General features: G+C 37.4%; 1 protein-coding gene across 1 annotated transcript; it reads right to left on the bottom strand.

Moving 5' to 3' along the window:
- Positions 1-7,971: 7,971 nt before the first annotated feature.
- On the bottom strand, positions 7,972-20,518 carry LOC137965183 (thaumatin-like protein). The gene is made up of 4 exons (XM_068811556.1): positions 20,424-20,518; positions 8,881-8,916; positions 8,749-8,771; positions 7,972-8,657 (listed from the first exon to the last, which is right to left on the bottom strand). Exons 1-4 carry the CDS (start codon positions 20,516-20,518, stop codon positions 7,972-7,974), a joined length of 840 nt encoding a protein of 279 aa, XP_068667657.1.
- Positions 20,519-26,097: the final 5,579 nt, after the last annotated feature.

Consider the following 26,097-nt stretch of genomic DNA (forward strand, 5'->3'; position numbering starts at 1 on the left):
TGTGTAAGACTTATCATGCCACCTCACGTGACCATGGTGGGTCCCATCAGCTTCTCCTTTCCTTTTCACTAAAAAAAACCAATCAACATTGGCATGAGAGATGAGCATATTTCTGTAATACTCATAGGAAGACTTAAAAAAAAACCTTCAAAAAAGGTAAAAGGCCAAGTAGAGTTCCAACTCTTCAAACAACTCAGTTAATGGAAATATCATAATAGCCAAGTGATAATATTTTAAAAAACCAATGGATCCAAAACACTCATAATAGGCTCAAGAATATTGCTCTTCATCATAAAATCTTGTACCCTCGAAATAGTAACATTTCATGCAAAAACTCTAAGCATAAATTTGTTTTCTACTAAAAACTTGCACAACCGATTGAAAAAACCAGCTTTTGGCAAACATCTTCCAATATGAGGCATATACATCTTCATACTTTCATATAATAATGAGAATTATCTCTGAATCATCTTCTAGAGTTAAAAAATGAGAGCAGGAATCCATGAAAGAATGATAATAACAAGAATGAAACACTTTTCTCATCAAGCTTCAATCTTGCTTCACAAAGAGCCTTTTATGAATAGGTTTGATCACAACCTCCTTAGAACATCTTCTTGATCTGAGGATCCTAAATTCAATGCTCTAATACCATGTTGAATTTAGGACCCCATGCTTAGAACCTCAAGTAGAATAAGAGAGGGAGGAGGGAAGGAAGAGATAAGAGAGTAAAAGAGGAGAGCTACGAGGGAACTCGAGTAGAGAAGAGACAAGAGAAAAAAGTGAGAGAAAACATTTAGTCTAAGGGAGAGATTCTTCCACGAATTGTGAGAAGAGGAAAGAGGTCGATGCTCTACCCTAGCCCAGGGCCTCTATTTATAATTTTTGGGAGGAATTTACAATGCCTACAATGCCCTTAGGGCTACATGCTTTACATGAGAAAAGACATAAAGTATACATGTTCACCTTGACTAATTACACCCTTGTGCCATCCTTATGAGGTGACAACTTATTTAAAATCATGCCACCCCTCTTGGACGTATGGGCTTTCTCCATACTCGCGTGGGCATGAACCCATCTTCTAATAGATGTCTAGTAATGAAACTCACCTCATCGAAGCTTTCATCACTAAAGTCATTTTCAGCACTAGCTTTGACCTTAAGAGCAAGTGTTTTCCTTTTAGGTTGCTCTTCCTCTACTTCTTGAGGTTCCATCTCATAAGAAAGGAGAATTCCTAGAAGCTCTTCCGAGTTCATTGTTTTAAAGTTAGTATTCCCACGAATGACGGTCTTCCTCATGTCCCATGACTTTGGAAGTGCCTTGAAAAACTTGTAATTTTGCCTATAGAGGGAATCTCCTCTCTAAAGATGTTCAATTCGTTTATGATATGAGTGAACCTAGAGTTCATCTAAACTGTTAATTTACCTGATTTCATTATAAATTCATCATATTGGAACATCAATAAACTTATCCTAGAATCCTTGACTCTAGTGGTCCCTTCATGTGTGACCTCTAATTTTCCCATATTTCTTTCATGTGGAGATTTGATTAAACTCATTTGGTCATAATGCTCAAAACAACAACTTGAGGGTCCTGGAGTTTGTTTTGAGTTGCTCCTTCTCTTCCCTATTCAACTCAATGAAGCCCTTTGTGATAAGAATGACATTTTCTAATTTTTGAGTCTCAATGGGGCCTTTCATAGTCACATGCCAAATGTCCTAATCCTTGGATTCGAGGAAGAATTTCATTTTAACCTTCCAATACCCATAATTTACACCATTTAATAGAGGGGATGGTTGGCTGATTGTCCTTCAGAAAGGCGCAATTTATCTTGAGATGCCATCTTAATCGAATTTCAAAATCAAGTGGATTTTGACTCATATCAACTTTTGGCCAACTCTAATACGAATTGTTGGCTTAGGTGGCTTCTTAAGAGGGGGCTGAATTGAAAATTATAAGTTTAAAAACTTAAAGCATGGAATAATAAATCAAGTAAACATGCAAATTAAAAGCATAGAAATTCACACACCACAATATTGATACCAAGTTTTTTTTACTGATATTCCCCTATTGGTATTCACTACCCAAGAACCCTTGTTTGGAAAATTTCACTCATTATAGCTCTATTAACTAGAATTGCATAAAAGAGATTTCAGATCTCTTTTAAGCTGCGTGTATGCTCAAATACTTGATTTACAATAGAACATTGTAACTTGACTATGATGTATGGATGGAGATGGTTTGAGAAGTGTAGACTTTTGCAAGGTTTTGGCTCTGTTTCTCAAAAATGCACTCTGGAAGAATTTTCAAAGGTTTGAGAATAAATGTTGTGGATATGCCAACAAAAGCTCATTAACTTCTCATTGGGAGGTTTGGTGGGGTATTTAAATTCCCCAAGACAAACTAGCTATTTTTTGCCCTTTTTACAAAAAGTTGAGTTTACATTGATTGATCAGTGTAAAGTGGATGAACAATCAGTCATGGGTAATGACTATTTTTTGTTAGAATGTGACATATTTATTGGTGGTATGATCAATCAATATCTTCCCTTTGGATCAAACATTTTAAGTTTATTAATCAATATACATGGTATGATCAATTAATCAAAATTTCCATTAGCAGTGCATTGCAAGTATGTTCGATCAATGACCTTGGTATGATTTTTCATGCTTTATGTCCCTAACTAGTAAAGTTCCATATGATCAATCAATCTTTGAAGTTGATCAACCAATCAACATGAATTTGCTTTGTCTGGACAATATTGATCAATCAAATCAAATGGGTTGCTCGATCATGCTTTATAGCACAGATCGGCTATGTTTAGATGATCGATCAATCGACCTTAGTTGATCAATCATGCTTTATATTTTTGGCTTGTGCACTTCTGGTTGATTAATCATTGGTAGATGTTGATCGATCATTCAAGTGCTAGTTCATTATGTGGATTTTTAAAGCATGAGAATTAATGATCCTAAGTGGTTCTAACATGTATGAAATTTATGTATGCATTTGTAAAACCATGTTTGAATACAAAATATGTCCTCAGGCTCCAAATTTGTATTATACATCAAGTTTTGGAAGAGGTGGTATGCTCTCTTACATAGAATGAGTTTTTGACTTTTCTTAGTGATTTCTAAAACTCTAGTCTTCAATTTTTCTTCATTTTATGAGGGTGCTTCTTCAAGAGTTATTTGTTATTTCATGGAGCTTGAGGTCATCAAGAAGCTTGTATCAATTCAGTTCTTTAGACCTTGAAATTGATGTCTCTTGAAGGATAAACATCTAAAATACTAGATTTGCTATTGTTAGCTCAATTAAGTTTTTTATCATCAAAATCAAGAAGAGAATCAATCAACAACCACAATTCTATCAGTTGTTTTGGGTACTCGTTGTTTGATACCATTTCCATTTTTAATTTTGCAAGCGTGGGCATAGTGTGTCACTCCATTTCAATAGTGGCATCAAACATGTGGAATGGGAGGGAACTTGTTGTTTTTATTTTTCTTGTTCTTCCCAACTTTCCTCCTTGGTGTGGTCTCTTGTTATAGAGCTTTGAGTTGTTGTTCTAATTCATTGCTCTCCTTCTCAAAGGCAAGTCTGTCACATGATAGGTTGTTTATCACACCACTTTGCCTTGAAGCATTAGCCACATGGCTTTCATTTTCTTCCTTCAAGGCGATGAGCTCATTTTTGAGCTTTGCGATCTCATGATTTTGAGCATTGTATTTTCATTAATTTTTTTAGACAATGAATGGATTTTTATAAAAGAATTCGAATTCACTTTCATAGTCTGAGTCGCTTACCACTTCTGAAGTGGACTCGTCATCGTCTTCAATTGCCATGAGTTCCGCATCACTTTCTTCTTCCTCGGAATGGTTGGACTCTTATTTCATTGCATCCCAAGCAGAGATCAAAATATTTTTCTTTTTATTCTTTGGATCCTTGCTTGTGGATAGGGTTCTTCCTTCTAGGTAAGGGCACTTGTTTCTTATATGCTCAAGTTTACCACACTCAAAATAAACATCAATTTTCTTAAAAGATTTGTCATTTTGAGTTCTAAATTGGCCTCTTCTAAAAACATTCTTCTTTTAGTACATCTTTTGAAGATGTCTAGTGATGAAGCCCACTTTGCTAAATATTTCTTCACTAGAGTCACTTTCACTACTAGTTTTGGCCTTTAGAGCAAGAGTGTTATTTTTAGGTTGCTCTTCCTCTCTTTCTTTTGATTCCATCTCATATGCTAGGAGAGTCCCTAAAAGCTCTTATGAGCTCATATCCTAAAAGTTAGCATTCTCATGAATGGTAGTCTTCCTCAAGTCCCATGACTTTGGAAATGCTTTGAGAAGCTTGTCATTTTGCCTATAGAGGGAAATCTCATATCTTAAAATGTTTAATTCATTGATTATATAAGTGAACCTAGAGTTCATCTTAGCTATTGATTCGGCTGATTTCATTTTGAATTCATCTTATTAGGTTGTCATTAAACTAATTCGAGATTTCTCGACTCTAGAAGTCCCTTCATGTGTGGCCTCAAGTTTGTCCTATATTTCCTTAGCGGTCTCACATGTGGAGACCCATTTGAACTCGTTTGGTCCTAAGGCTCACAACAACAAGTTGATTGCCTTGGAGTTTGTTTTGAGTTGCTTCTTATCTTCCCTAGTCAACTCATTAAAGGTCTTTGTGACAAGAATACAATTTTCTAATTTTTTGAGCCTCAAATGGATCATTCTTTATCACAAGCCATATGTCTTAGTCCATGAATTCGAGGAAGAATTCCATTTTTACCTTCCACTAGCCATACTTAACACCGTCGAATAGAGGGGGACGGTTGATGGATTGTCCTTCAGGAATGAGCAATTTTTTTTGAGATGTTATTTGAATCATTATTCAAAATCAACTAGACTTTGATCCCAAATGTTCTTAGGCCTACTCCAATACCAATTGTTGGCCCATGTGGCTTCTCAAGAGGGGGGTAAATTGAGTTTTTACATAATTGTGCACAAATTTGAAGTAAATATAAATGCAAGTAAAGTAATAAAATTTAATACACCACAATAAGACAAGATTTTTTATGTTATCAATGTTCCTCTATTGGTATCCACTACCCAAGAATCTGTGCTTAGGAAATTCTACTAATATGAGCTCTATTAGCTTGGAATTTACATGAAAGAGATTTCGACTCTCTCTCAAGCCACATGTATGTTAAAATACACGATTAAAAATCAATATCTCTTGAGATTAGCTAGATTCTAGCTCTAGCAAAACTTTCTATCTAGATTTGAAAAAGGTTCTAGATGAACCAATCAAGAAATTGAAAAACTAAAAAACAATGAAAAACTTACAAGTTTTACAATTGTAAAGAGATAGCCTTCCCCACTGAAAGGTCTAAGCATGTAGCCTTTAATCACAATGGTGATGATTTAGGAGTTTGACTATATGAATGCATGGAGTAGGATAGAGAAAGAATAAGTTAGTTTTGCAAAGACAACTCTTTCTTTCTCAAAAAGAGACTTAGGAACGGATTTTAAATTTGAGAGAATTGAATGTGGTAGGTATGCCGATAAAAAGCTCATTGACTTCTCAAAACAATATTTGTTGGGGTATTTATAAGTTCTCCAAGACAAACTAACTGTTTCTTGCTCATTTTCAAAAAAGTTGACTTTACATGATCGATTACTGCAAAGTATTAATTAATCAATCTTGTGTAACGAGTATATTTTTGTAAAAAAAATGACTTACAATGATCGATCAATATCCTTCCATTGAGTTTGACAATTTAACTTGATCGATCAATGTACATGAACTGACCGATCAATGAATTCCTACTGGTAGTGCATAACAAGTATGACGTATCAATGACTTTGCTATGATCAATCATGCTTTAAGTCCCTGATTGGTGAGCTTCTATATGATCAACCAAACTCAGGATATTAATCGATCAATCAACATAATTTTACATTGCTTGGACACCATTGATCGATCAACCCACTAGGAATGATCAATCATGCTTTATAGCACAATTTGATGTTTTGGTTGATCGATCAATCAACCCTGATTGATTGATCATACTTTATATTTTTGGCCTGTACACTTTTGGTTGATCGATCATTTACAAATGTTGATCAATCAATCCTATGCAATTTTGTTTGACCGATCATTGGAAAATGGATTTCTTGCTATATTTAGTTTATATCTCAGCTTTAAATGATAGATTGAAAAGCATAGGAAGCTTGGTAAAGCAATTTCATAGTTGAAGAAGATGTTGACGCACAAGAGAGCCACAAATTAATATATTTTGTAATAGATTCTTTCTTGGCTATCCCATTTCTTCAAGAATTTTCTTCTAGCGTCCCTCCAAAGGGGCTCCATTATATTTTGTAGCTGATGTAGGGCTTTGTTCTAAATATGTATTCAAGAAATTTTGTATAAAGGGCTATTGTGGTTCTTAAAAAATTAAATTGGTGTCTCTCCTTCTCTGGATGAAGTGATTGTGTGGAGATAAAGTGATCACGTCTTATTTTGGTTTAGTATGAGGAGGCTTCATTTCTTTTAAGGCGGCAAAACATTTGTCTTTTACTTTTTTTTTGTAGTCATTCTCTTACTTTTAATTGATTCCACGATAACAGTTGTGTATATGGTAGTGTTTCTTCACTTTGTTTTGAAAATAATTTCTCTACAAGAAGTTAGGTTGTGAGTGTTCAGTACTGTTGTATGATATACTGATATTAATCCTTAAGAATGTGAACATATCTATGTCATAAAGTATGTAAATTGGTATTATGTGTTAAAAGACACCCCATTGCTAGTAAATAAGGAGAACTATTATATAAATGTCATAGAATTGTAATTATGCAAGTTGGTGTATGTCCTCTTATGTCCTTTTCCTTTTAAAGCATGTAACCTTAAGGGTATCGTAATCATTATAAACACCTTCATACAAGTATAAATATATTCCCAAGGCACGTGTTTGAGCATTCAAACCTCTTCTTCTTGGCTCAAATTCATCCATACACCTATCTTTCTTTTCCTCTTATTTGTCTCCCTTGGTTTCTTCTCTCCTCTCTCCCAAGAGCTAGAATTTTTCTCTTACCTCCTTCCCTTGAGATCTCTTGGGTTTATGTGTTAGTCCTAGAAATCAACATTAAGCTTTGAAGTCATTTTTTTTAAGTTGGTTCCAAGACCTATTCCAAAATTACTAGCCACTTAAGAGACCTATTACTTAATCTTATAAGTTATTAACTTTTATTTCTATTTTTCAATATGAGATTTTTTTCCACTCAATACTCTCCCTCGTTCCCAAGTTTTACACATAACAAGCCTGAAAGGTCACAAACCCTGAACACACAAACTTTAACTAATGGATTCCACAATACCCAAATAACCTAGGGAGTATAAATTAGGCATCCACCCACACTCGACGTTCGGTCTAAAGCTCATCCCAAAATGACTAGCTACTTTGGAGGTCTATTGTTAACCTTATAAGTCATTAATTTTTCTTCTTATTTTCAATTTGAGACTTTTTAACAGTTCTCTATTATGTTCTTTGGCATGTGTGTATAAAGAAATCATCTGTCTTCCTTTGATTCTGAGCCATGATTTCTAATACGAATCCAACTTACAGCCCCTCTGTTTTGCCTTCGTATTACAACAGGTTTGTGCCTTCTTATCCTTAGACATAGCGACCTCCAGAAAGCACTTCACAGTATCAATCTCGGCCCAAGTTTGGCTAACTCATATTTGCTTGTTGCCTGATAAACACATTCAACGCACATCTGAGCAAATTGGAATTGCTCATTTTCATTCATCAAAGTATCTTCTTACATGGTAACTCTGCTTTAGAAAATCCATTAATCGGATTATTTACCTAATTAACGGCCTTTGGAAAGAGACTGGATCAGAACGTGATTCTGGGAACTAGAGCAAACGGAAGGACGATTAAATACTGGAAGCAGAGTTGAAGGCAACATCGATGGTCTACCTGGGTGGTGGGCAGAATGTGATGAGATATCGCGAAGAGCGGCAAGTGTGAAGGCTGGAGGAATCGTCAAAAGCATAGCTGAATGCCCGAGGGCAGATAGCTTTGAAGAGGTGTGCGTACAGGGAAGGCTTGCAACTCTTTGGAGATGCGTAGTCCCCGGTACAGCAATACTTGGCCGATTTAAGAGCAAGGCAAGCGCTCTTACAGCCCACCACTTTCCCTCCTCGCTTCACTTCTAACATCGACGGGCAACAAACGTTCAAGTCCACCTCGCAAGCAGCCACACCGCAGCCGATTCCACCGCCCACGGGGAGCATCGACACCGGCATGTTGAATCCGTCAACGAGGCTAACGTCATAGTAATGTAGCGCAGATTTGGAGGTTCCCAGTGTCATTTCAACGACGGTTGCAGGCGGTGTTCCGCCTGTTCCCATGCAATGAAGTAGTCCTGCACAGTCGCCGGTCTCACAAGAGCCTTTCCCATTTTCGTCGAAGCCACATCCTTGTCGTCCCCATATTCTCCCAGACCAACCGGAAGGAACATTGAGGACTACTTCCTCGCCACGGCCGAGACGGAATCCGCCCATTGCTGGGTGATGGTGGCCGGCTCCTCCAAGGATCCCCGGCCAAACGATTACGTTACAGTTGTTGACTAGTATGAGTTGGTTCCCACTACCTGCAACTGCAGAAAAACAGAGAAGGAACTTGTTATAAAAGTTAATTAGTACCTGATACCTGAGTAACTGAATTTGCAGTGGCAGTGAATCACGTACTTGATAGTGAGATGGAGATGAAGCTGCAGAAGAGGAAGAAGATCATATGAGAAGAAGTAAGCATCTTTTGGGTCTTGAAATTGACTAGATCGAATGGTGCCTTTGCAATTCGGAGGATAAAAGAGAGAGAACAGGAGAAAAGTGAGAAGATGTGTGAGGAGTGGCCTCCTTTACTTTCGCCACCACTAACGGATTATCTAATGCAGGATTTGTAGTAGCTAACCGCTGTTTTCTTGCTTTATTCTTTTTCATTTTCTTTTGCCCAAAATAGAGCTTCCGACCTTGAGGTATATATGCCTTGCTTTCGATTGAGGGTTTCTTTCTTCACTCATGCTTCTCACATAGACATGGGAAAGGCGTCTCATTTGCCTGTCTGCAAGGGTTCTCTTCAGTTAATCAGAAGAAACTTAGGGATCTGGAAGCTATTGAATTGTCCACTGTTTTCTGTCTTGCTTCTCTTGCCTTTCATGTCATAGAAATGGCAAGGAAAGACGAGAAAAAAATGACAAGGGTGGGTGATAAACCTATAAATCACATAATAGCTATAATCAAAACGCATCAATGCCACATAAAACAAGATATGATCAAGGAATTAACTTGATCCTCTATGTCTCATCTTTTTCTCATAGGAGAGCCCGAATGGCAAAAAAAAAAAAAAAATAACGTTTAGGTCTCAGGTCTAACTATTGCCTTTGCATAAAAGTGTGATTATTTTCACATTAGACACATTATTAACATCAAAGAACACCATCATGATCCCCACTATCTTGTGCTTTTTGCTCATGATTTCTTCTTTTGTGTTCAAGAAGACTTGCATGGATAAAAGCCATTGAACTTGGTTGAATTGAATTAGGATTTCGGAGTATGTGGTGGGATCCGCTCACTTCACTAGGTCGATGACCGGTTCGATTTTTATAACATTGTTTTTTTCTAAAATAGGTAAGATTGCTAAAAGAATTGGTTTCTATAGTTTCATTTTTCCATACAACCATTGTTTAATTTACCCCTTTATGATTCAAAACTCCCAAATTAATTTCATGTACAAAACTAATTTAATAATTTTTGTGTCAAGTTGGAAGAAGAAGCACATTGTTTAATTAAGTACCTTCTCTATAGGTTTAGGGCAAATGGAATGGGTCATAGAATACCCATTAGCATTTCATCATATATTGTTGACAACCCTATAATAAGTTGTATATATGGCATTCCAAATGATATTATATCATTGTTCATTAGTCACTAAGACATTCTTTTTCACACATATAGATGGAAATTAGAAGGTAGAAAATCAATTTGTTGGATAGAAAGCTCCAACATTCAGAAATGTGATTGAAGAAGCATCAAGGGGTTAAGTGGTCTACCTTGTAATTACTAAGTGATATTCAGATATTTTTACTTGTATTAGGGTTTTCTAGTTCCTCTTGTACCAAATCTATCATTATAAATAAGAGAGTCAGAGAGGGCACATGCTTATGCTCCTCTCCTTTGCCCTAATCCTCTTCTTCTCCTTACATGTCTAGCCTCCTCTCTTTACTTCTTCTCATCTTTTCTCTTCTACTTCCTTCCTCTTCTTCTTTTCTTTAACCTTTAACCTTTCAAGTATGAAACCCTATAATCTACTAGTATTGACTTGTGGGAGTCTATTTGTAATGAACCCTTCTCCTATCTAGAAATGTGAATGGTAGGATGATCTCCCAACCAGTTAGCGAATGAGTTTACTTGGATATTGCCAAGGTAGATGGCAATGCTAATGAAAATATTACCTAGTGTGTTGAACATTGAATTAGTTGATTCTATTTCATTCTATAAATCAGCTAAGAATATATGGAATAGATTAGTGTCTAAATATCTTAGGACCTCTCAATCTGAGTGTACTTGTAGGCATCTGGTTTTGATTGGTGGAGTCATCTCAAGTAGAGACAATGACTTAGAAAGTGAAAATGATGATGAAGTAGATATGGAAGAATTGTGGTCATTGTTAGATAACTCTCAATTCATCCTTAAGCATAGGAAAAGTAAGGACCTTTCCATGTAGCTCATTCGACTAGAAAAGAAGATTGAAGCTTTCAAGGATGGGTGTTACAATTGGAAGATCTTAAAAAAGGAAAAAAATAGGCTCATGTCTGAATTTAAATTGCTTAGAGTCAATTCATTAAATCTTTGTAAATTAAGAAATTATTATGATAAAATTTGTGAGTGTGTATTCAAAATTTAGGAAGAAAATGAGTTATTGAAGTCCCACAAGTGGATAACTGAACGGAGAGCCTTAGATTCGATACATGTCTTAAAGAGATTAGCTCCATGGAAGTCTACCATCCATGAAAAATCAAAGATTTGAGGAGATAGAATGATAAGAGGAAAAAAATAGGTTTGTATATAGAATTGGTGTGGCAAAGGCCAAAAGTCCTTTCTTAGTGTTGCATGCCACTATTGTGGAAATCATGGTCACTATAGTTTAGAGTGCTTAGCAAGAAAATTTGAGTTGAAGGTTATTAAGCACGTTTGGATACACAAAGGTATCTTAAACTTGACTTCAAATGTTAAGGTTGTACGACCTAAACATATTTGGGTCCCCAAGAGTAATTAATCTCCATGATTGAAGAGCTTGTCTCCAATCCAAGCTATAGGAAAATAAATTAAGATCTCTTAGTTAGCTCGAGGTGTGTGACTTGTGAAAGTCAAGTTCGTAGACAAGTCATTCAAGGAGATTGATTAGAACAATGTAGGTTAAGTTACTCCTATATAGACTAGAACGATCATTGTTGGAATATGTAAGTTTAAATTATGAAGTCAAATTTATTTTTCAAGTTAAAGCAAGGTCCGTCATAGAAGCAGCATATAAAGGTTTCCCCTTGGACATATATGGTTCTTTATTTTCCAGTCTTCCTCCACATACATGTTCTATTTTTCTTTTTGCATAGTGGTTACCTGGTTCTTTGCAAAAAGTTTTAAATCTGAATTGTTGGCCTAGGTGGCTTTTCAAGAGGGGGGTGAATTAAGTTTTAAAATTAAAAATTTAAGTGTGCACAAATTTAAATTAATATGAGTAATTAAAAATAAGCTCACACTAAAAATTCCATCATCCAATAACCCGGGCTTGGGAAATGTTAAAAAAATGGGTTCAAGCTCACACGAATATGCAGAAAGCCCACACGTCCAACAGGATGACATGATAGTAAATAAGGTATTTCATAAATATAAGACATGGGTGTAATTAGTCAAGGAGAACATGTCTACTTGTATCTTTTTCTTATATAAAGCTTGTAGCCCTAAGGGCATTGTAGACATTGTAACCTCCTCTCAAAAACTATAATAGAGGCCCCTGGCTAGGGGTAGAACATCAAGTCTCTCTCCCCTTCTCTCAATTTGTCCAAGCTCTCTTAGCATAAGGGCGCTCTCCATTTTCTCTCTTTCCCCTTTCTTTACTCGAGCTCCTTCTCTTCTTCTCTTCTTCTCTACCTCTCTTACTTTGCTCGAGGTTCTAATCACGTGCTCTTAAATTCAACAGGGTATCAGAGTAATGAATTTAGGATCCCTACATCAACATGATGCTCTGAAGTTTCTATGATCAAAGCTACTTATGCAAGGTTCCTTGTGAAGAAAAATTGAAGCTTGTTGAGGTAAGTTTTTTTGTTCTTGTTATTATTATCTATTGATGGCTTACTAATCTCGGTTTTTTTTATCTTTGAAAGATGATTTAGAGATTACCCTCCTCATCCTATGTGAATATTGAGATTCGTATCTCTCAGTTTGGAAGAAGCTTGTAAAGGCTAGATTTTTTCAGTTGGTTTGCAAGTTTTTCGATTATGTTAAGAATTGTTTTTACATGGGAAGCTACTTTTCGTGTATGCATGCTTAATTTATTGAAAACCATTCTCTCATACTTGTTATGATCCAAGTTTGATATTTTTTGGTTTTAAGAAGTTATGAGTAAAAGTATAATACTTCTTCCTCCCTCAATGTTCCTTTAAAGAGTTGTTTTCTAAAGAACTGAGATTGTTCAATATTTTTATTCAAAGCTACTAGTAAAACTACAATTTTTTTCTTCTCCTTGCATAGACTCCCGTGAAGCTGAGTTGGGAGATCTATTTATAAAAAAAGCAAGGAAGGAGTTCATGTTGTTCTCTTAGAAAGAGCAAGGGGGCACCAATGTATTTGAGGAAGGTTTCTCTTTAATTTTTTTTGAAATCTCAAACCACTTCAAGATCTCCTTGATTAGGCTTGATTTATTGATTCTCTATCAATCATATCTTGCACAAATCAACAAGGGTTGAATCTATAATGGTTGGCATCAACATTATTTTTGGAAAGATAATGAAAATCTTAGTCTCTCGGCAAGGAAAGAAATTTCTCCCTTGATGTTCTTAATTGCTCATTTTCCCCTTATTCTAAAAGGAAGATAAGAGTTTTGATTACATCATGTTTAACATCTCATTTTGCCTCAAATATTAAGACAAAATCCAGGCTTAGAACTGTGAGTTGGCATCCACAATTATTTTTGGAAAGATCTTGGATGATCTTCATATCTTGATAAGGAAGATTAAAGTAGCTGATTCGTACATAAGTTGGTGCTTGATTGCCTTTTTCCTATCAATAAAAAAGGAAGATATGAGGATTGATTCCACTATTTTTGAGACAGGATGTGTCTTTGATTAGTGGTTGTTTACTTGAACAAAAATATACTCCAACTTGGACTGTCTTGGAGTCCTACCCAAGCTGGTCTACTTTGTCAAAGAAGGAAATTGTTGGCTTGATTTGACTCTCGGTTGTTGAAGCTTATTCCTTAGGATATATCACTTCTCTTGTTGAGTAAATTTTTATTCTCAAATGGCTGAAGAACACATTAGTAGTAAGAGTGATATCCTCAAGATCACCACTATACCCTTGAGGGGGTTATCCAATAACTCAAGCTGGTCCAAATCGGTTAAAAGGTTTCTTATTACCCGTGACCTCCTAGGCCATCTAACCAAGCTCAAACCACCTATTGATGAAGAGTATAGTACTTAAAATAAGTAGTTGAACAATGACACCTTGGTGGTTGGTTGGTTTATCAATAACATGGAAGAGCAAGTAGCCAACAATGTAGTCCACCTAGATATAGCCAAACAGGTTTGGGACACATGTATAAAATTGTATTCTAGGACAAATAGTTTACAAAAAATTGTATGATATCTTTCAAAGTATGTTTAATACTAAAAAAGGAGACAACTTACATGAGTACTTGGGAAGATTCAGATGCCTTATTCAAGAATGGAAGTTAGCCTAGCCTAACACCACTGATGTCTTTATTCAAGACAAGCAGAAGGAGTCCTTAGCAACCACTATATGTTTAACGAATATTAAGCCTTATCTTGAGGTTGTTAAAACTCAACTCCTTACCTTCTCCGCTATTCCCACTTTTGATGATGTATGTGCCACCTAACTCCGCATTCCAGATTCTTCTTCCCCTCTCTCATTGAGGTATTATCAGCCATGTACTCGGGTAATAGGGGCACATCCTCTACCAACCAAGGCCATGGTAGAAGTTATAGAGGAAAGGTACTTCTTCCGACTATCGTGTACTAGGGTTGGGAAATTTTTGGTAGGAAATATTTTACCCACTAAAAAATATATTCATTGGCAAAATTGTCTCCTGAGGGCAAAAACATCTAGGTAGGAAATCCTTTACCCATGAAAAAAATCGCAGCCACAAATGAATCTCTACCAAAAATAAAAAGGTATACTTCTATATCAGTGAAAATAAAAACTTCATCAACAAAGACAGTTTTATTGGCAAAATTAATTTCACTGACAAACATTCCATGGGAGGACGTATTTTTCTTGTCATTAGATTCAACCCCTATGAAGCTTGAGAGAATATCCTTGAAGGGTGGTTTATTAGGCTAAGCAGGAATCTAAGTTCATTAACCTCATAATTCAATGCTATAGTGTGCAAATGTCATGTGACTTTTATTTCTTTCCCTTTGTCTTTCTAAGACTGCCTACTTCAACTCTAGAGAGAGTAATTTGCTAATTTGTTGTCATACACCCTCAAGTTCTCCCACAAAAACTGCATGAATATAAGACATGGGTGTATTGAAGTACTCGTTCTGTCGGTACATAAATAGTATTTGGAATAGCTTATTTTGTATATTGATTACAATATACCAAATAAGTTATATATAAAAGGAAAACTATATGGAATAATAAAAATTTATTTAAAACTTATAAAATCATAAAAATTATAGCAAATTATTTTTCTTATGAGAATTGCTTCTTCAGAGCAACCCAAATCTTCAAAGCAGTCTCACAAAATATAATTTGATTGCACACATGGGATTCAAGTTGTGTTCTAAAGTGTGAGCAGCTGGTGGGTCCTTGTAACTAAATTTATCTTTGTTTCTTTCTCTTATGTAAATCGTAGCAGCTCGTGACAATAAAAATACAATTATCATTCAACTCGACTAAGAGAACACCTCAAGTTTCAAAGGCTAAACATGAGCTTTTAAGCTCAATTTACTCCATGAAACCTTTCATGGGCTTACCCTATCATAGCTTTGTTTTCAACGTCTTCTTCTTTAATTGACAATAACAACTACCAAAACAAGGCCTTGACGATGATCCTAGTTGCTACATCTACTCTAATATCATGAGAATCCATAGGGTTGAGAGAGGAGCATCGGGTCTTAGATCAAAACAACATAAGGAAAGTAGAAGAAGTGAAGAAGAAACTAGATGAGAGTAAAAGAAGAGAAACAAAGCTGACCCAAAGTTAGGGCCAGATGAGGACATCATGTTATTAATATACTGCTCTTTTTTAATTGAAGTCATCAATCTTACAAAAGAATATAAAAACCTTAGGGCAACTTCTATCAAAATGAAAGAAAGAAATACATATAGTACCCCATGCTTGTCAAGTTCCACTAACATACTACAAGATCTTTATCCTCTTTGAGAGCATGGGGGAGGTCTAGATCTAACATTGGTTGACAAGAAATAAGATATCAATTCCATCTTATGTTGGCTGGATTAAAAACATTTGATTCTAAGCAATGTTGTGGTTTGTCTTCAATACATGTTTTAGTAACTAGACTAGGAAGAGGAATCTTCTCAATCAGGTTTGGATGTTTGTGTGAGTCTCCTAAGTATAGGATTTTTCTCAAAGAAAGTAACATCAACAAAACGTATGGTTAGTTCATATATGGCCTTTTATGAAAATGAAAACACCCCAAGAAGATACACTTAATTGACCTTGATGAAAACTTATGCAGATAAGAGCTAAGATTATGAACAAAACATATGCATCCAAGCACTTATGGAAATACTGAAAACAAAGGTGCAAAGGGACCCAACACTTGAAATGGAACGTGACCTTGAAGAACTCTAATAGTAGAACCAAATTGAGCCTTTATTTCATTGAAAATTTTAGGGACACATGAAATATGTCAGTTCTTTCTTCCAACGAATAAACTCAAGTGACTCAACTATAATGATCTATATTTGAAAGAAGAATATCTAAAATCTAATTGCCATCACATAACATGAACCACAAACATGTGAAAGAATTAACTAAGCAAGATTTGAACTACTTCAACTAGCATTTGGAAGAAAATTATTTGGTGCATTTCTAATTGACAAACTTCAAAATCAGTAAGTAAATATGTACCCTTGAGGATGGAAGGGCCAAGGTATATAAGTCCAAATAATATAGTAAATCGTATTGGAGTGCATGTATGAAAGAGTCTTACATGTCTCTCACAACAAGAAGTCTTACATATAAATAATTATTTTGGTGGAGTATTACATGTGTCTTCTATGAGTAGGTTTCACAGAAGACTCTCAGTTAAAGGTATTTTAGTTATGTTAGTTTTCTATTTATTTTTTGTTGTTCAATTGTTCTAGGACTTATCTTTTAGTGTTTATCTTTAGGTGTAACCAAGATAAGGTTAACTAAAGAGCTGTTAATTGCTTTGTGCGTTTGATAAAAAAGAAAAGAAAAAGGAAGAGTTCTTTGTTTGATTCTGCAGAAGCAGTTACAAGGTGGCAGGCAGACCGGGAGTTCTTACACTGAAAGCCACGGTAAAGGAGGCAAATTGGGGAAAGGAAGAAGGCAGACGATCTGTAGACATTAGAGTATTGAATAGAAGACATTTGTAATGTCGTTGTCACCCTACACGGACCCAACATAGAAGCCGCCCAAATTGTAGAACATGCCCATGTGAAACCCACATGTTTCCATCGCACAAAAAATACAGCCTCAGCTTCAAAAAGGGTTTTTGGCTCTTTTCTAATCCTGCTCCCATCCCTCCAAACTTTTATCAACATTTGATGATTCTCAGGAACTTGGACCGCTATTAAGAACCTAGTAATCCACGCTACTTTTCCGTCTTCTCTTGACGATTGTTGTTGGGTAGCACGCAATGCAAGAAAAGAAGAGGAAGGAGAGTGATGAACCAGCAAGCCAGAACCAGTTTCCTGTTTCCTCTTGCCATCGATTAGAATCTATCAATAGTAGCCGTAAAAGCTCTCCTCGTTTGCGGAAAGCTTCACTTTCTCAAACTCCATTAACGATTACTCTTCTCATCTGTTCTGGCCGACACACAAAAGGCGCTCAGAATTGCAAAACTCCATTAAAACTTCCAATTCCAGATGGTTCTTTCGTCTTTGATTTTACGAAACTGATCAACTATAGTGCGACCGATCAGAACCATCGATTTGGTGGGGTAAGATATTGGGCGAATCTCAGTTGTCAAATCCCAGACTCTAGCGCGGAAAATTAAAAAAAAAAGAAAAAAAGAAAAATCGGGCCCACATATTCTCCCTCGTGATCTGCCCCTTATCATGCTCCAGATAACGTCGACCCAACCGGTCCCACAGGATGAGGACCGCATGTGACTCGGTCTCTGACCATTTTCTTGTCAGCGGAACCCCTTGCGTAGGTGGAATCGGAAACCTGGACCAATTAACAAGCGTCTGATATGCATCCCGTGCTCGCCTCCGTCCGCAAATCGCAATCATAGTACAAGATCGATTCGGACGCTAAGGGCTTGAATGCAACGCTTCAGGTGGTCCCCATTACAAGAAGTGGGTCCCATGGAACTTAAAAGGCATGATTTTCAGTACTGGCTTTATTTTAATACAGAAAGATTAGAGGAAAGGGACAGCTCACAGCTGTCAATTTTGACCGGCTTTTGGAGTTATTCGGACGATCCACTGGTTAAACGCCGGTTGCAATTCCCAAAGCGCGTACGTGCTTCACTGCGGGAGATTAACGGTCCAGATCTAGCGTTCATAGTGAGAGACATGCATGGCGTCAAAAAGACTGATTTACCCCTACGAAAGGAATCTCTCTCTCCTCCTCTCTCTGTCACTTCAATCGACCGCAGCTGCAGAAACCATATCAAAGGGAGAAAGATTTGCAGAAACTGAAGGTCTTAAGCTGAAGTGAGAGAAAATGCAGGGAGAAAAGTGGAGAAAAACGTAAAAAGAAGTTCAGGATCACAATATCCTATAATGGGTGAAATTCATCTCGTATTAATGTTTCACACGAATCGGTTCCTTCAAAGGAAGCCAAAGAACAAAGAAAAAACTAGACACCAAAAAAATATTTACACGGATTGAAAGTAATTTTCTGTCTGTCACTTCTTTTTTCTTCTTTTCCTTTTCCTCTTCCGTTGACAGCAGACTTCAACGACCCATCTCGCAGAAAGAAAAGAGAACAAGGAACAGTATCGGACCTTTGTGTCATGAAGAGCTTTTCTTTCTACAAATCTCGGTACTCTCTCCAGCAGATGAGCATCGTAACACAGCGCCGCATGATGTAGAACCTAGCGCTCTGCTCCTTCACCAAACTCGCACATTTCCTCGTAAAAGACGATCGCCCATCCGAAGAATTCTTGATAAAGGAGCTTCTTCTGCTCCCTTCTTTCTTGGAAAGCTTCCACTTCTCGTCCATATAGAATTGCGGAGGAGCCACCGCCTCCATGAGAGATAATGGTGAACAAATTGCTCTACCACCGTTCGATTCTTTTCTTCTCTTTACCTCTCTCTCGAGTGATGAGGGTTGTGATTGATGAGACTGAGAGAAGTGAAGTTTGGAGCATTTATAAAGGGTTTCGGATGGGTGGCAGTGGGTATCACCTGAGGGCTTCCGTTTGCCTCGATAGGCCCACCATTTTTTGCTTGGTCATACTCACGTCAATACCCCTTAACCTATATTCCGCAAGTTCATCGAGTAACCCTCTCAGATACAAAACAAAATACGCTTTTATAAACAATCTAAACTCCTTCCTCTTTAATCTAAACTCCAGCACTCAGGGTTGCAGACTACGGCCAACAGGGATGCGTACAGAGAGTGCACGTGTTGCCGACGATAGCACTCGCGCCTCAAAATGGGCTCCCGCTTGACGAATACTTGCGTTTTCATGGTTTTCAACCCTGTTTTTGGTGCAAGGATCCCAAATCTATTGACCAGTCAAGATTCCCTAATCGGATTGATTATGGTAATGTACTTGTTACTTGGTAGTATCAATTGTAACAAGTGTTGTCCATGTCCATCACTAGATTCTGTAACAACCCCCAACACATGCACCGTTGGTCAAAGATCAGAAAGTGTGGCCAAAGGGGCTGTTTTTTATCTAGTGAGGGGCATCCTAGTAGTCTAGGAGACCAATATATTTGTTAGTATCATATTCTTGTTTGTTATTCTTTAATTTCTTTCACATGAGTGTTATATTCAGAGTATATATAAGAACTTACTTTAAGGGTTTGTTTGGAACCCACAAAAAAAAATGGGTGAGAAAGTTATTTTTTGTTGTTTGGCAATAGAGAACCAATAAAAAAAAAAAAAATCACTTTCTATCTTAGTTAATCATTGGGATTTGTAATAATAACCTCTTAACTCAGCTGAACTATATAATATGGTGTTATAGGTTGCTATAGCTTACTTTCACCCCATCCTACAACTTAGTATCACCCGAAAATGGAAATAAAGTTAAAGAAGACATGGATTTGAGTTATAAAAACAACTTTTTCCTAGGCCTTGTTAGTGCACAAAAATACGTTAGTACACTCTGTAAGTTAGGAGTGAAAATGAATTACATAGGTTATTCGCTTTCACTTCATTTACTCATAACCCGAGTGAAAGTAAATTCACTTTCACTTGTTCAATTACAACGGGCTGTCAAAAAGCACCGCTGAACCTCTCTTCCTCTCGCCGTCCCCAACACTGCTTGACACCGACGACCTTCTACGATTTCTCTCGCCCCCTCTGCAACCTCTCTCGTCCGATTCGATAGAAACTAGGGTAAACCCTTCTTCCTGGAAATCGAAGGTTAGTCATAGTAAATCATTCTTCTTGGGTGGTGTTGAAGATCTGAACATAATAGGTCTTACGATCCAAGATTAACTGGTCATGATCCGACAATAACGGATCTATAATTTTAATTTCAAAAGGGATTCGTTCCCTTATATATAAACGTATTTTGAATGTATTTCTATATTGGAAATAAAGAATTTTACATGGTATCAGAGCAACGATCTTGAGATTGCTCTTTCTATTTTATTTTTCCCATCTATCTCGTTGTCGCTTCTGATTCCAGCAACGTTTCCGTCAAGGTCCAAACACTTGTTAGATAGACGGAGACAAACCTGCGCCGATCGTCAAGAGACGCAACAAGAACTCTTTTATTCTCTACCAAAGGTCACCCAGATCCAGCCACTGGGCCGTCACCGCCACCACCTTTAGGCCTTCCTCTGCCGCAGACGGCGCTTGCAAACCAGGCTCCGACATCTTGCACCGTCCCACTACTGCTCTTTCCGACGGCCGGCTTATTTTCCCACCTCTCTGTCTATAGAGACGAGAAGAAGAAATATTTACAACACCACCCTAGGTGCTAATGCGCTGAATTAAATCAACGCTTTTTTCTATGGTCCGAGCCAAAGCCAAAATCAGCCGAAACATTGAGCCGAGCGGAGTCAATATAATTGAGCGAAGCCAAAATCATTTAAGCTGATATACTGAGCCGAGCCGAGCCAAAATCAATTGAGCCAATATACTGAGCAGAGTTGAACCAATTTTCTGCCAAGTCAACTCGGACCTAAGGAGTCTAGCTTGAAGTCGCGAGCCGAAGCAGTCTGCGCACACTAGCTTCTAACAAGGATATCGCTAGTATGACATCCAACTTTGCTAATCCGAATCACCCACTGTATCTTCATCATTCAGATCAGCCTGGGTTGGTTCTCGTACCACAACTTCTCACTGAGGATAATTACAACACATGGCATCATTCCATGACTATGGCCCTCACAGTCAAAAACAAATTTTGTTTTGTTAATGGATCTCTCCAACGATCAGACAACAATACCGATAATGAATTACAATAGTGGATTCATTGTGATAACCTTGTCAAAACTTGGTTATTGAGTTCAATCTCTAGAGATATTGCAGCAAGTGTATTTTATTGTGATGGAGCACAAGCAGTTTGGAATGAGTTGTGCGACCGCTTTTCTCAGATAAACAACGTCCAATTATTTCACATTAAGAATGAAATACATGATTGCGTACAGAATAATATGTTTGTTAGCTCATATTTTACAAAACTCAAAGAACTGTGGGATGAGAGAGATTCTATTTGACCTATTTCACACTGTCGTTGTGGCTCTATGAAAGAGGAACTATCCTATCGAGAAACACATAAAATTATCAAGTTTCTCATGGGATTAAGTGAATCTTTTACCGTACGTGAACAAATATTGACAATGGACCCTTTGCCTAGATTAGCAAGGTTTATTCTCTAGTACTCAGAGACATGAATGACAAAAAGATGTATCTGATAAACGAAACATCATTCAGCCTGAGGCAGCAACTTTCGCTGTCAGAAATTCATGCAAGAAAGGTGGCTCCTCCACCTGTACAAAATGTCACAAAGACGGTCACCATGCTGAAAATTGTCGGGCACATTTGAAATGCACTTATTGTAGTTTGAAGGTCACACCGTTGATTTCTGTCGAAGACTCAAGTTTACAGAATCCACTAAGCCCACAAAGAAGAAGAACATATCCAACTCCTTTCCTTTTACTCAGGAACAATGCCAACAAATATTACAAATGCTCAGTCATAACAAGCCATCAATGGCAAATCATGTGGGTAATTCCTCTGCTCACGATGAACTTTCAGGTAAAGCACTTTACTTCTCCTCTCCCAATAAGCAAGTCACATGGATTCTAGATAGTGGAGCCACTGACCATATTGTTTGCTGTCATACATTGCTTACGTCTTGGCGAGCTGTTACGAACAAAACAGTGGAATTACCAGATGATTCTCATGCTAATGTCACACATGTTGGTCAAGTCATTTTCTCTTCTAGTTTGGTTATTCATAATCCCAATTTTCCAATTAAACCTAATTTTTATCAGTAAGTTTCTTCATCATTCTCTTTGCATCACCGTGTTCCTTACCCATTTTTGTGCCATACAGGACCTACTCTCGGGGAAGATGATTGGGACGGGAATTGAACGGCAGGGTCTCTACTACCTTGATCGTCCAAAACCATCATCATGTTATTCTGTACATTCTCCATTTGGTATTTGGCATCAACGTCTCGGACATCCATCACATCAAGTATTTGTCTTATTTCCATTTTTGAATAAAAATTCCTGTAGTTCAAACAATTGTCTAGTTTGCCCCTTGGCTAAACAAACTAGATCGTCATTTCCTTTGAGCACAATTTCTAGCACATCATCTTTTGAAAAATTGCATGTTGATATCTGGGGGGGTTACCATATTGCACTGATTTCTGGGGCCCGATATTTCCTTACTATAATTGATGACTTTACTAGATGCACATGGATTTATTTGATGCATCACAAATCTGAAACTCAAACTCACCTAACTAATTTTATTAGTATGGTAGAAACCCAATTTGCTTCCAAGGTGAAAGTTGTGCGTAGTGATAATGACCCTAAATTCACTCTTGCCACTTACTACTTGTCCAAAGGCATTATCCACCAAACCAGTTGTGTTCACACCCCGCAACAAAACGGGGTAGCCGAACGCAAACATCGACACCTTCTAAACATGGCCGGAGCCTTACTTTTTCAAGCACATCTTCCTAAACGATTTTGGGGAGATGCCATTTTAACAACTGCTTATCTCATAAATTGGACACCTACCCCAGTCTTGCAAGGTAAAACACCTTATGAACAATTATTTCATATTATCCCCACTTATTCTCATTTATGAGTTTTTGGATGTTTATGTTTTGCCCATTCTCATGCCCACAAACCATCCAAATTTGATGCACGTGTCATTCGTTGCATGTTTCTTGGGTACCCTTATGGACAAAAGGGATATAGGGTTTATGATCTCCAACTCAATAAAGTATTTATCTTTCGAGATGTTACTTTATTTGAAAAGGAATTCCCTCTTAAACATTTTTTCGCTGCAAATAAGAGTCTCATGTTTCCTCCTCCTATAATGTCTGCTATTTATGGTAACCCTCTACCAGACATACCTTTATCAGACACACTTCCTTAGTCACCAAATCTTGACATTCCCCATGTTGATCATACTTTTTCCCCCCAAATACCTTCTCCTACTACCATACCACCTCCTACTCGTCGCCCCTCTACCAGGCCCATTAAGCGACCCGGTTTCCTTCAGGATTTTCATGTGGAAGCGACCCTACCGTCACGACTTAAACAATCTTCTGCCTCCAACGTGGTCACCACATCAGGTATACCTTATGACCTCTCTCACATTCTTTCTTATGCCCGGTTATCCTCATCTCATAAAGTTTTTACCACTTCATTAACCATTAAACAATAACCAACTAGTTTGTTACAGGCCATGAAGGATCCTAAATGGTGTCAAGCAATACATGATGAAATTCAAGCCCTCTAGGCTAACCACACATGGACGCTCATCTCTCTTCCACCTGGCAAGAAACCCACTGGATGTAAATGGGTATACAAAAGTCAAGCTCAAATCTGATGGCACTGTTGAGAGTTACAAAGCTCGCCTAGTCACCAAAGGATACAACCAGATTGAAGGACTTGACTATCAAGAGACGTTCGCCCCAGTTGCCAAGCTGGTTGTTGTTCGTGTCCTACTCAGTGTTTCTGCTATTCAAGGATGACATCTTCACCAACTCGATGTCAACAATGCGTTCTTACATGGTGATCTTGATGAAGATGTCTACATGTCACTACCACCTGGTTTTGGACAAAAAGGGGAGACTCGAGTGTGCAAACTAAACAAGTCCCTATACGGCTTGAAACAACTTCTAGACAGTGGTTTTTGAAGTTTTCCACAACCCTCAAGATTGTTGGGTTTCATCAATCAAAGGCAGATTATTCTTTATTCGTCCAATCCCACAAAGGAAATTTTACAGCACTACTTGTATACGTTGATGACGTGATTTTGGAAAATAACAGTCTGCGACATATTGAAGATGTGAAATAGTTATTATTCAAGCAGTTCAAACTTAAGGATATTGGTCAGCTCAAATACTTCTTGGGTATAGAAGTAGCAAGGTCTTCAAAGGGGATTACCCTCTCCCAAAGGAAATATGCATTAGAGATATTGGAAGATGCTGGATTTCTAGGAGCAAAACCTACGAGGTTCCCAATAGAGCAAAATTTGGCTCTTACACAATCCGATGGTGAACTCCTAAATGATCCTTCATCATACAGGCATCTTGTGGGAAGATTGATCTACTTGACCATCACTAGACCAGATATGGTCTATGTCGTCCATGTTCTAAGCCAATTGATGGAAAAACCACATACACCACACCTTGAGGCAGCACATAGAGTTCTTCGGTACCTGAAACAAACTCCAGGACGGGGTATTTTATTATCCTCTACAAGTATACTCCAATTAAATGCATTTTGCGATGCAGATTGGGCTCGTTGTAGGGACATGAAGGTCAGTAACAAGGTATTGTATATTTCTTAGACAATCACCCATTTCGTGGAAAACAAAGAAGCAAACAACGGTGGCTCGATCAACTGCCGAGGTAGAGTATCGTTCCATGGCTGCTACATGTTGTGAAATTACCTGATTGAAAAATATTTTGAAAGACTTGAAAATCATACATACTCAACCAACCATGTTGTATTGTGACAACCAAGCTGCTTTCTACATCGCTTCAAATCCAGTATTCCATGAGCGAACCAAGCACATCGAAATCGATTATCACTTAGTTCGAAAAGATTCAAGTAGGGATGATTAAGATAACCCACATACGAACCAACGACCAAACTACAGACTTATTTACTAAGGCGTTGAGTTCATCCCAATTTGAGGCATTACTCGACAAGTTGGGTATCATTAACATACTTGAGGGGGAGTGTTGAAGATCCGAGATTAACTGGTCATGATCCGACAATAACAGATCTGTAATTTTAATTTCAAATGGGATTCGTTCCCTTATATGTAAACATATTCTGAATGTATTTCTATATCAGAAATAAAGAATTTTACAGGTGGAAAAGTACCATCCTCAATCCCTTGCAGACATTGCTGCTCATCGATACATCGTCAATACTAGTGCCTCATATGTGCTAGTCTAGCTATTTCTGTTCTCTTATTCACTTTTGACTTACTTGTGTTTTGGTTTCTCTAACGATGTGTATGTAATCTTGGTGTCTGTTTGCGCGATACTATCATTAATTGATAGACTCACCAACGAGAACAACTTACCCCACCTTCTTCTTTATGGTCCTCCTGAAATCAGGAAGACCTCTACCATCCTTGCTGGGGCAAGGAAGATCTTCGGGTCCCAGTATCAAAATATGATTCTTGAGCTCAATGCATCTGATGACATGGGAATTGATGTCACTAGCCAACAGATTCAGAATTTTGCAAGTACTCTAAGCTTTTCCTTTGGGTAATTTTTCTAGTTGATTCTATCTTCTCTTGAAAGACTTAAAAGTCTGATGCTAGCACATATGATACTATTATGCACCTTATGAATATATGCATATTTTGAAACTATTAAAATACGTCCCAGATCACAAAATGACCTGGAGAAGTTGGGAAATTTTTTCCTATTGATAGTCATATTACTTTCTTGACAATAACCTATATCAGATTATTCACTACTAACACTTCCAAATACGCAAGGCTATACAAATGTTCAACAAGCCTAAAGCCTGAGAAGTGAACAACACAAGTATGGAGTAGACATCCTGCTTTCATACTGTGTCAAAGTTGGTTTCAGGTCCATCCTAAAATGACTAGCTGAAGTTGGGAGATTTTTCCCAACTAATAACCATGTGACTTTTATTGATATTAACCAATGTGGGATTACTCCACAGATAAAACCAACTTATACTTGAATATAATCTGATTTGTACACTTTAAAT

Source organism: Aristolochia californica, unplaced genomic scaffold, assembly GCF_029961685.1.
Source record: "Aristolochia californica isolate CCGP_79_NKW_82.1479 unplaced genomic scaffold, dmAriCali1.0.hap1 SCAF_5, whole genome shotgun sequence".
Taxonomy (NCBI): Eukaryota; Viridiplantae; Streptophyta; class Magnoliopsida; order Piperales; family Aristolochiaceae; genus Aristolochia; species Aristolochia californica.